Genomic DNA, 12,691 nt, shown 5'->3' on the forward strand with positions numbered 1-12,691 from the left:
TGCAACCATGCTGGAAAAACGGCACTCTCAGGGGACACTGTACACGGTCCCTACAATGCAGCCTTTCCACTCCTGTGTCCATCCCTGGAGAAACCCTTGCACACACGTACTGCGTGACATGAGTGAGGATGCTCATGATAGCAGAAAACTGGAAGCGACCACATGTCCCTCAACAGCTGACTGGATACGTAAATCGGGATCTACTGGAACAGTGAGTGTACAGCGGCAAATGCGAATGAAGCAGCGACACGTGTCGGCTTGGATTAATTTACCAACGTTGGGGGGAAGGCGCAAGGCACAGAATGATGCGTATAGTGTGGTTCTGTTTATAGCAAATCTAAATGTTGAGGGGTGCATAGAAAGGTGAGCTCTACAGAAAAGCAAAGGAAAGATTGTCACAAAAGTTTGGGTCAGCGGCTTCATGGGGTGGAGGGGCTTTAAAAGTGTTGACAGCGGTCAATTTCCTCACCAGGATGGTGGTTATGTGAGTGTCTGTTCTGTATGTGTATTTCACCTCCCCAAAAAGGGTAAAAAAGAAATAAAGGTGGTAGTGTATTACTTGAAATTACAAAGGCAACCAATAAAGGAATGGGAAAGAGCAATTGAACTGTTTTGGGAGGGTGGGGGTGGGATGAAGTGAGCTAATCCTCATCTGCCACAGCAGGAAAGCAGGCGCTCGTGTCTAAAATCTTATCCAAGTGTTAGAGATACAGGAGTAACACCCAGAGACAGCTAGGAGTTCGCAGAGGGTGCGGCACGAGACGGCAATGCTGCTCGCCCGGCCTCCTTTCAGCCTGTATCTCCCTTTAACCGTGGGGACCATGGCCAGGATTACTTCGCCAGAAATCAAGAAACAGGCAGTCTTTCCTTAGTGGTTTTCCTCGTGGTCTAAGCAGAACAGAGGCGCGAGGGATGGAGGGAGCGAGGGAGGACGCAGCCAGGGAGAAGCAGGCAGGGATGCTTGAGTGAAAGAACCCGGGTCCACCTTAGTTTACAGGCATCATTGTGGTTGGCTTCCAACACCAAAAGACAGATGCCTCCGTGCCCCTGCGTCGTCCTTGTCCCCCTTGGCAGGCTGGTGCGCAGCCAGTTCCGGAAGGGCTGGAGAGTGGAAAATCCCGGAGAGACGCGCCAGCCCTTCAGCTTCAGTTTAAGACCCTGCATACTAATTAGACTTGCTCAGTCTCCTCCTCCTGGTCGCCCTCATCCTCTCCTGCTCCAGTCTGACAAGGTGAGAATGCCAGGCGATTAGAGAAGCTGCCTAAGGCTTGAGACAGAGGGAGGAAGTTCAGGGACCGCGGGGTCATCCAGCCAATCATTCGGTGTTGCCCAGACGTGGCCTCAGCATGAAGATCACCTGGGGCAAAAATACAGATTCCTGGGCCCGCTCCAGACCTTTGGAATCAGGATCTCCAGGGGCGAGACCTGGGAATCAGCATCCCCCGACTTGTGTGCTTTGAGTGATCCCTTTGATGGCGAGTTCGGGAACAAGTGCTGCCTCACTCAGCCACCACTCAGTGCCTGTTTTCTGAGGTCTGAGAATGGCATCTGCCTCCTCCGGGTGCCGGGAGGAGCAGACCAGACGAGGCGTGTGAAGTGCTCGGCACTGAGCCTGATCCGGAGTTGAGCGCTCAATAGAGAGTAGCTAGTGTTATTTTTAGGGCACACTCTGAACCCAAGGAGCTCACACTCCAGAGGAGGAGGCAGAAGAATAAATGGAATTATAAAAACCAAGAGATGCTCACACAGCACAGAGAGGAGTTGCTTCAATAAATGCTCATCCATCACACAGTGCTGGACCCGTGACAGGGCTGGGTCCTGAGTCACAAAGAGGAGACGTTCACACTCCCAAGTCAGCGGTATAGATAAGAAACCTTAAAATACTAATTTTCTATCCAATTGGCACCTAGTTTCTAGGATACTGGGTAAATAATAAAAGCAAATACTTCTGTGGTACTCTGAGCCCTTTATACACAGGCAGTGATGGAAGGGAGGCGTGGTGATTTCCCCAGTCTCACGGATAAGGAGACTGAGGCACAGGTTGTGTAACCTGCCCGAGGTCTCACCACGGGCTTCTGGCTCCTGCACTCACACTTTTGACCTCCATAGGGGCATAGTCTCACAGCTGTCTCTCACCAGGGAGATGAAGATTTCTGTCATCAAGACGGGACAAGGGTGTACTCAGCCGAAGGTGTTCACTGCCACATCCTTTACCACATAAACAGTTTGGGGGCAACCTCAATGCCCAACCTTCGGGGAATGATTAGGTATCCGATCATTTAGAAACTTGGTAAAATATGATGAAGTCATCAAAAATGTGATGATTTGCAAAGTTTGAAGAAACAGGGAGAAACGTCAAGGGGAGCATACAGTGGACACATTTCCTGTAAATTTCGATGATGCGAATTTGAAACGACTCAATACCGAAAGTGAACAATGTCTCCCTGGGGGACACGGAGGCGTCTGTCTGCTGGTGTGGGAAGCCAACCATGATGACGTCTCTGCAGGTAAGGTGGACACCCTAAAAAAAACTTTTTTTCCTAAAAGAATTATCAGAAAATATACCAGACAGAAGAAAACAGACTCTCGGGAATCAACACCTACAAAGTATCACCGCCATCGGTCAGAACCTAGAGATGCGGAAAGGCGGGGAAGAGAAGAAATGGGGTCAAGTGGCCCACGGGAATCTGTGGGGGTCCTGCAGTCGCTGACCTCCCTGTACGGTCAGAGCCAGTGTTGGGAGACCCTGAAGAGAGACCCACCCAAAGGTGAAGCTGCCTTCACAGAGCTGACCATTGCAAAAATGAGGGAATTGTTCGCCAGGAAGACTTTCTCATGGGCGAGTTGCTAGAAAAATGCTGCCCCTCAGTTTGCTTGCTAATGGGAAGGTGGACTTTGGAGTCAAGCAGACCTAGGATTTAAATCCCGGCTCTGCCATTGAGCAACTGGGTGACCCCCACCCCCACCCTCAGTTTCCTCATTTGAGCTATAACAATCTCGATCTCGCCCTCACAGAGTCCTTTTGAAGATGAAAGGAGACCACGAATTTTAAAGTGCCTGGTACAGGGATTCGCACACAGTAGGTACTCCAGAAATGTGATGTCGTTTCCCCCAAGCGGACTATAAAAATATATGCTGAAATGCTGCAAAAGAGTTCACTTATCCTCTCTTAAAATTATAACGTGTCACTAATCTGGAAGTTATTTTATCTGTCAAGCTCAGTTATCAAACACAGCCAAGAACTTGAAAGTAAGCAGAAGAGGCCAACGTAGATATTCTGGAATGCATACCCCAAACTGTGGTGTTTGAGTCAGAGGAGAACCTCTGAGAACTCTCTCAGATTATATGGGCTCATTCTTTAAACATCGTTTTGGCAAGCTGACTCACCAGATATTCCAAGAGCGTGTGTTTAGGAATGAAACGGTGTCCCAATGGCTGATAAGCACGTAAAAAGGTGTGCCACATCATTAGCCATCAGGGAAATCAATGCCACAATAAGAGGCTACCTCACACCCACCAGGAGACCTGAAATGAAAAAGACTCATCATACTAAGTGTTTGCAGGAATGCAGAGCGATTGGAGTGCTCACGCACCGCTAGTGGGAGTGCGAAATGGTGCAACCACGTTAGAAAATGATCTGGCAGCATCTTCTAAAACTAAATATATGTATACTTTCAGACCCATCAATTTGACTCCTGGGTAATCTGCAACTGAAGTGAGTATTTACATCCACCAAAAAATATACCAAACATTCATAATAGCAGCATCTTCCAAATAGTCAAAAACTGGATACGACCCAAGTGTCCATCATCAAGTGAAGAGATATACTAATTGTGATTATATTCATTCAAAAGAATACTACACAGCAATGAAAAAGATCACACCACTGGTACCCTCCACCTTTGGCTGAATCCTGCATGCACAGAGTTCAGTGAAAGAAGCAAGGCACAGAGGTGTCCATACTGTGGTTTCCATTTAGATGAAGTTTGAGGACGAGCAACACTATTCTCTGGTGATAGAAGTCAAAATAAAGTCTGCCAGGGACTCAGCGGCTGCTGAGCGGGTGGAGGCATGAGGGAGCCCCCTGGGGTGCTGGACATGTTCTTTATCTTGGTCTGGCTGGTGGTGACGTAAGGGATACATATATAGAAGTTCACTGAACTATACACTTAGGACTAGTGCAACAACAAAAAAATAAAATAAAATTGGAAAAACGAGGAGGAAGAGAACAGGCACCAAAATCCGAGGACGTCTTGATTCAGATCCAGGGCAAAGAGCCTGAGGCGCCTCAGCAGTCCCAAGGACACCACACTTGCAAGAGAATATTGACGAGATCATGTAACTAATCAGGAGATTTGCATTTACTGAAGGCTAGACATCATGCTCATTTAGTATCTCATTAATCCCTCTAGCCACTCTGGAAGTAGAGGCTATCATTATTTCCATTTTACTGAGGAGAAAATTAATGTTCAGAGACGCTAAGCAACTTGCCCAAGGTCACACCGCTAAATAAATGGCCATGGCAAGATTCTAAGCCTGGCTTGTCTGAGTCCGAAATCCATGTTCTTAACCATCATGTCACAGCAACGCAGAGTAAGAATGGGGTCCCTGATCCCCACCCAGAATAATCCAGTGGAGCTTAAAGTCCTGTCCCACACTTTCCAGTGAGGAAGACAGGGGAGTGTACGATATATATTACCAAGATTTTATTTCTTTTCCGTTTTATTGGGCTGAATTTTTTAAATCAGATTATTTTTCCATTACAAAGGCAAAACATAGTCATCATAGAAAATTTAAAGAATACAGAAAGAACATGAAAAAAAAATAACAGAAAAACTCCATGTCGCGCCATTGGGAGAACAAATCGTGGAGGGTTTCCTTTCTGAAAAGAAAGAAATGTTGACATTTGGGGGTAACTGTCGGCGGTCTGGGAAGTTTGCCTCCCGGTCTCGACAGGGCCAGATGTTGGGCTGCGTTATTTTGAGGACATTTGAGCTGACTTGGAAGCCACCAGGCACTGGGGCGAATCTGACAGTCTCGAATATGCAGTAATTAAGGCTTTCTGCTGTTGACGTCTAAACAATGTTACTAAAGTGAGCTCAGAGCTGAGCCGCTTTGAAGGCAGTATTTTAAATGGGGATGTTTGGTGCCGGAAGTGACGACATCGGTTATGTTGAGACAGAATCACCAGGGTTTTATCAAGTTTTGACCCTGGAAAGGATCTTGATTCCCTGAAAGGGAGACATTTGATAAAAGGCTTGCTTTTTATAGGTGACAAAAATTGAGGCCCGGGAAGCCACCAGAGCAAAGCCAGCAACGGGGCCAGCAAAGCAGAGGTCGTGGCTCAGAGCACACTTTCTCAGCCAGAGCGATCATCATCGTTTACCAACTGAGTGATCCAGGCAAGTCTCTAACCTCTCTGAAGCCTCAGCTCTCCCATCCACGAAATGGGGCTAGGAAGACCTTCCTTTTAGTAGAATGCAAGGATGACCTGAGATGGTACCCATTGCTCTCCACATGGTAGATGCTCAATAAAAGTATTTCTTAATTATACAAGTATTGTGGTGACTACAGAAAAACTGGAAAATATGCTATTTATTTAAAGAAAATTTAAATTTTCTTTCTTTTTTTTAAAACATTGGCCCCTGAGCTAATAACTGTTGCCAATCTTCTTCTTTTTTTTCTTTCTGCTTTTTTTCCCCAAATCCTCCCAGTACACAGTTGTATATTTCAGTTGTGGGTCCTTCTAGTTGTGGCACGTGGGATGCTGCCTCAGCATGGCTTGATGAGTGGTGCCGTGTCCGCGCCCAGGATCCGAACCAGCAAAGCCCTGGGCCGCTGCAGCGGAGCGTGCGAAATTAACCACTCGGCCATGGGGCCGGCCCCTAAAGTTTCTTTAATTTAAATTTTCTTAAAGAAATTAATTTAAGTTTTCTTAAAGAAATTAATTTAAATTTTCTTTAAATCACGTAGGTAAGCTTTCTGTGTATGTGTTTATCTATCTGTTCGTCTTTTCTTTCTGCATCTCAATTTACAAGGGTAGCTCCCTTTTGCAGTTAGCGGAGGTGCATTGAGATCGGAATCTCAGCACAGCGGTTTACACAGCCACCCTGTACGGGGTTGTCCTTCGAAATTCTGTGCCTTCAAAAGCCCAGTGAGTCATGGGTGTGAATGAACACAGACGAAGCCCATCGGCCGTGTCTTATGACTGTTTTATTTATCTCTGCATTCTCAGCTGCTGCTGCCAAGACTGAGCTTTAGAAATATCCCAGGCATTTTGAATGAGCTTGGGGTATAAACAGTTCTCCAGTTCAGACAGGCAGAAGCTCTGCGTATGAAATGCTGCCTTTAAGTGAAATGGAAACAAATCCTCCAGTTTATTTTTAAACAGCTCCTCTCCGAATGCAACAATTAATAAGGAATTGGGAAATTATTTCAGTCTGTACTGACGGACTGGGGGAGTTTCACTCATTGTCTTGGTGGTTAGTCTGGAACCCAGGGCAGACAGGGCTTGAGTCAAGAAACCCGGAGGACTAAGAAACCAAACTTAGCAAACACTAAAAGAAGGGAATGGGAATTAACAACCCAAGAGTTTCAACCACAGAGTTCTTTCTGATAGGAAGCCCTCTGGTGTACTGAAAAGAAAATGTGAATATTCCCAACCGCTGACTTTGGTGAGAAACATATTTACCTCCAAACAACACTACATTTTTAGAAAGGATCGCTCATCTCTCCTGTGTCGTTCTTTCCCCATAAATGTCCCCGAAATTCACCCACTTCTGTCTATTCCCACTGCCACCAGTTCGTCGGATCCATCCCCACCTGCAGCCACACTCGTCTTTCTATAAATCCCATCTGATGCTGCCACTGCCCAGCTAAGACCCTTCGTGTTCTCCCTGCTGCCCTCGGGGTCAAGTCCAAAGTCCTTACAAGGCCCGTGCATGAGGTCCCTGCTGTCTCCTGGCTCCCCCATCACCTTGCAGCCTGCTTCCTTCACACAGGCCTTCTTTCAGTCCCCTTTTGAGCCTCAGGGTCTTTGCCGAGGTCCCTTCCTGCCACTCACATCGACTTAATTCCCCGCTCACTCTGATCTCAGCCCAGGGCAAGCTATCCAATTCCCCCCGCTAGGGTCTCTCGTGGCACCCTGAGCTTCTTCGAAGCACTTGTCACAGTCTGTGATCAGGAATTTGTGTGATTACTGGAACAGTGTCTGGCTTCCCCACCAGACTTCAAGTTTCCAGTAGACCAAGTTGTTGGCTTATGGTCCCCACTGTATGCCCAGCACCTGACACTCTGGTCCCGTGCCCAGAGCAGGCGCTCAATCTCTGCTGAACCAAGGAATGAAACCCCACTCTGCCTCCCTCTGTGAGCCCCAAGCCCTCTCTCCCAGGCTCCAGGCTGTCAAAATGACACACGCTTATTCCAGCAATACAACGGGTGCTCCAGTTCCATGGGGACGCCCTGACTGTAGTGTCAGAGGTAAGTGTTTGCATCTGGGCTCCAGCACTTACTACCAGCATGCCGTGAACCCTCTCGAAGCTTCCGTTTCCTCATCTATGCAATTGGGTTCCTGTGGATCTCAGTGCACAGGGCAATCTTGATATTGAAATACATTAGCTGAGATCACATACAAAAATCCACCAGAAGCATGTCTGGCACACAAGAGATGCAATAGGTGCATAATAAATGATGGTTCTTGTCGTGATTCGAACTGCTGTTTGCCGGGTTTCCTAGGCGGAGCCCTCTCAGCCCTGCTGCTGCTCGAGGTAACTGACAGCAACAAAACACACAGGGGCCTGCCTGCCTTGCTTCGTGCCGCCCTTTGTCAGCCCCTACTGTGTGTCTGTTGAGGCCAGCTCTCCTGGAGCTCACCTCTGTGTGAATTAAAGGATAAGCATTTTCAATATGTAAACAATGTCTTCAATAGCTGCAGAAATGGAGTTAAACCCTCCCACAGCCATTGCTGTATGTATGTAAATCTTAAATACAAAGATTCAGGACTGAGGACATTGATTTGGTGCATGATATCGAAACACTTCTCTCTGGCTAAAGTGAGAAACGTGTAATGTCTACTCATTATGATTGCAATTCCCAGGCTGAGAGGAAAGATCTGACCGTCAGTCTCCTCTCCTCACAGGCATCCTGCTCCATTTCTGCTACATGCTGCAATTTTTAGTACAGCTAGCAACAATAGCAACAACAATGGTGAAAATAATTATTATTATTATTATAAGTTCTATTTATTGAGTCTTACAATCTGTCTGGCGTGTACTGGCCGTACATCCCTACGTTGTCTTTAATCTTCCCAACAACTCTAGGAAGGTACTATCATCTCCATTTCTCAGATGAGAACACAGGCTTAGAAAGGTCAGTGTCTTTTCTAAGTTGCAAATGTGGGATTTGACTCCTCATTCTTCTGTGCCTGTTCCACTGCTTTTAGGGAAATTATCTCAAAGTGTGAATTAAAAGATGAATGTTTTTAATATGTAAAAATATCTTCAATAGCTGCACAAATGAAATTAAACTCTCTTAGGAATGAAGGCAGCCACAGCAGCAGTATTTATAATGGTGAAATTTAGAAAGAAGTGTCCAATAGGAAAATAACTAAGTTATGGAGCTAATCATATGTAAATTAAATTTATAATATAAGGGGTATGTTTACAATATTGAGTTAGGTGAAAAAAGCAGGGACACATGAAAATAATTGCTATGCAGTACGATCTTGCTGAGGTAAAATTAAAGATAGTGACGCAGTTTCAAAAACATCGACAAGAAAGATGACAACCGGAAAGTCAAAAGACTCGGAACAGCCAAAACAATCTTGAAAAAAAGAACAAAGTTGAAGGACTCACACTTGCTGATTTAAAAACTTACTATAGGGCTACAGTAATCAAGACTGTATGGCACCGGCATAAGGACAGACATGAAGATCAATGGAATAGAATTGAAAGTCCAGAAATAAACCCTCACATTTATGGTCAACTGATGTTCAACAAGGAGGCCACGACCATTCCACAGGGAAAGAACAGTCTCTTCAACAAATGCTGCTGGATGACCAGACATCCATGTGTGGAAGAATGGGGTTAGACCCTTACCTCACACCGTAGAAAAAATTAACTCAAAATGGGTCAAAGACTGACATGAAAGTGCTAAAACCATACAACTCTTATAAAAAATGAATAAATCTTCGTGACCTTGGATTAGACAATGGTTTCTTAGATACGACACCAAAAGTACAAGCAACAAATGAAAAAATAAATTGGACATCATCAAAATTAAAATTCTTGTGCTTCAAAAGACAAAACTGAAAAGACAACCCACACTGTAAATCATACGTCTGATAAGAGACTTGTACCTAGAATATATAAAGAACTCTTACAACTCAACAATAAAAAGACAAACAAGCCAACAAAAAGAGCAAAGGATCTGAACAGACATTTCTCCAAAGAAGATATTGACACATGGCCAATAAGCACATTATTAGGCATCAGGGAAACATGAATCAAACCACCATGAGATACCACATCACACCCACTAGGACAGCTATAATCCTATCGACAGATAGTAACAAGTGTTGACAAGGATGTGCAGAAATTGGAACCTTCATACACTGCTGGTGGGAATGCAAAGTGGTTCAGCCACTCTGAAAACTGTCTAGCAGATCCTCAAACAGTTGAACCTAGAGTTTCCATATGACCCAGCAATTCCACTCCTGGGTATAAATCCAAGAGAGATGTCCACACAAAACCTGTACATGGACGTTCATAGCAGCGTTATTCATAATAGCCAAAAAGTGGAAACAACTCAAATGTCCATCAAGAGATGAGTAGATGCATGAGGTGTGATACATCCATACCATGGACTATTATTCAACCATGCTAGGGACTGAACTGTGTCCCCCCTCAGATTCCTATGTTGAAGCCCTAACCCCCTCATGTGACTGTACTGGAGATGGGCCTTTAAGGAGGTGATTAAGGTTAATGAGGTCATAAGGGTAGAGCCCTGATCCAATGGAACTGGTACCCTTCCAAGAAGAGGAAGAGATCCCAGAACTCTCTCTCCACTATGTGAGGACACAGTGAGAAGGAAGCTTCTGCGAGCCAGGAGGAGAGGCCTCACCACAACTCGACCATGTTGGCACCCTGACCTCGGACTTCCGGCCTCCAGAACTGTGGGAAAATAAACATGTCGTTTAAGCCAGCAGTCTATGGTATTTTGTTATGGCAGCCCAACCTCATACAAGACATAAAGAGGAATGAAGTACTGATATACGCTACCACATGGATGAACCTCGAAAACATTGTGCTAAGTGAAAGAAACCAGCCCTCAAAAGCGACTTGGCTGTCTGGAATTGGAAGGAATGGGGGTCTTGGGGAGATTATGGCTAAGGAGAGAACAGTTTCTTTGGCAGGGGGGTGGGTGATGAAAATACGCTAAAATTGATTGCAGCGATGGTTGCAAATTCTGTGAATATGCTAAAAGCCAATGCATTGTATGCTTCAAATTGTATGATACGTGAATTATACCTCAATAAAGCTATTTTCAAAAAAAGAAAGATGACATTTTAATATTAACATAATTAATATTTTAATCTCATCTCTGGTGATGAGATTTATAAGTATCTACTTTTTTTGTTCGATTTTCCACAAAGGGAAGTATTACCATTATTTATTATTTTTTTATTTTATTGAGGTCATATTTGCTTATAACATTGTGTGCATTTCAGCTGTACATTATATTTCAGATTCTGTGTAGACTGCATCGTGCTCACCACATACTGTCTAATTTTTATCCATCACCATATATATGTGGTCCTTTACCCCTTTTGCCCTCCCCCCACCCCCTTCCCCTCTGGTACCCATTAATCTGTTCTCTTTGTCCATGTGTTTATCTTCCACATATGAGTGAAATCATATGCTGTTTGTCTTTCTCTGTCTGGCTGATTTTGCTTAACTTAATACCCTCAAGGTTTATCCACATCACAAATGGCACAATTTTGTCATTTTTTATGGCTGAGTAGTATTCCATTGTATCTATATACCACATCTTCTCTATCCACTCATCCGCTGATGGGCACTTCGGTTGCCTCCACATCTTGGCTTTTGTGAATAATCCTGTGATGAACGTAGGGGTACACAGATCTCTTTGAATTGTTGATTACATTTTCTTTAGACAAATACCCAGTAGTGGGATAGCTGGATCATATGGTATTTCTATGTTATAAGCAGTTAAGAAGAAAGTTTTTTTTTAATTCTGTTAAAACAAATGCCAGCCGAATTCTCCTTTTCTGCAAAGCTGATAAACACACCTCTGCAGGAGTCACATACATCCTAATGACAACGCCCTGGCCAGGCTGCTCTGTGTCCAGTGTTCTCCATATACGTTATCTCGTGTGACAGTCACCTCTTGGGGTTGTAAACAAGGCAAAGGACTGTCTTCTTCCTGAATGTATTTATGTCCTGCTTCCTCCCTAAAAGGTTTTGAGATGATTTACAACAAAATATAGTTAATAAAAATAGAAAAAAGAAAACCAAGTCTGAAGAGATATGAAGAATTTAGGTATGCTAACCAGAAGAGTCAATAAGTTGCTATAAATGAGATTTAAATTGAACTCTGAGGTTCCTGGCAGACGAGGAAAAAGAGAAAGTTAGGGAGGAAGCAGACCATTTCCCCAAGGGAAGCAACATTTTTCCTGGCGTTATTTGCTGGATAACATTTCTTACATAAGGATTTATTTTTGTAAAAAGATTTAATGGAGTTTGACCCAAACATTTTTACAGAACAAGCTGAAGTACATTTAATGTAGCTATTTCCTAGAACCACCTTGGTTTTGAAAGCCAAAGACATACCTCACTGGCAAATTCAGGCAAAATCGAAGATCATAGGATCCAAGTTTATAATCTGATCTAATCCAGTGGTTTTCCTATTTTTAAACTGCCACCTATGATAAGAAATACAATTTACATTGCTTTTACAGTACACAAACACACACCCTTGAAACAACAAATTCACCAATTAACATTTCCCACACTCTAAGCAATACATGCTGATATTTCCTGTCTCTATTCTATTTAAAAATGCTGTGGCAACTCCCTATTGGTTTCACCACCCAGTGGGGAAAACTGCTCTAACACGATTCAAAAATTGTATGTCACTGATCATTACTGAGCACCCAACGTGTGTGAGGCATGGGACGAAGCGTGCTACCTGCATTGTCTCATATGGATCTCTCTGGGATCCAGCAAGGGGAGCACTTCTATGATTTCCATTGTACAGACGAAGAAACTGAATCACAGAGGGCTTAACTAACCGCTCAAGGTCATACAGCCAGTATGAATTTGGAGGTGAGCATTAGCTCGTGTCTTTTTAACTCTACTAACCTCGGCTCTCAGTTGGGCTTTTAGAGGGGTGTTCATTTCATTTTCCAGTTCAAAGATGGAAGATCAGGAAGGGTAAGTGCCTTTCCTCAAAGACACACAGCTAGGAGGCTTCCAAGCAAGGTTTGAATGTCGGTCTTGGGACTCCAGGCCCAGGACTATTGCTGCTGCTGTTAGCTGCTCACTCTGGCCGGCTTCAAGTGTCACTTTGAAACTTCTTAAATGACAAGCCTCTAGATGCCACAAAAAGCACAGGAGGGCAACTTCAATGCACATGGCAACATGGGACATATGCAAAAGTCTCAGTCTCCTCC

At 44.3% G+C, this 12,691-nt stretch overlaps 1 protein-coding gene across 13 annotated transcripts in view; it reads right to left on the minus strand.

Annotated features, from left to right (window-relative positions):
• Positions 1-12,691, minus strand: part of IQCK (IQ motif containing K) — a 117,704-nt gene that overhangs the window by 3,339 nt on the left and 101,674 nt on the right. For 4 of the 13 annotated variants that reach the window (XR_011494275.1, XR_011494277.1, XR_011494276.1 and 1 more), the window contains one exon: positions 3,388-3,525. The exons of 7 other annotated variants lie outside the window; for them this stretch is intronic. Coding sequence is in view for 2 of the 6 variants with exons in the window: in XM_070484837.1 (XP_070340938.1) it covers positions 11,907-11,941 (35 nt within the window). In the remaining 4 variants the exon portion in view is untranslated. Of the gene's footprint in view, positions 1-3,387; positions 3,526-11,891; positions 11,942-12,691 lie in introns of those variants that run through there. 2 more of the 13 variants (XM_070484837.1, XM_070484840.1) reach the window with 2 other exon arrangements.

The sequence above is a fragment of the Equus asinus genome, chromosome 14 (genome assembly GCF_041296235.1).
Source record: "Equus asinus isolate D_3611 breed Donkey chromosome 14, EquAss-T2T_v2, whole genome shotgun sequence".
Taxonomy (NCBI): Eukaryota; Metazoa; Chordata; class Mammalia; order Perissodactyla; family Equidae; genus Equus; species Equus asinus.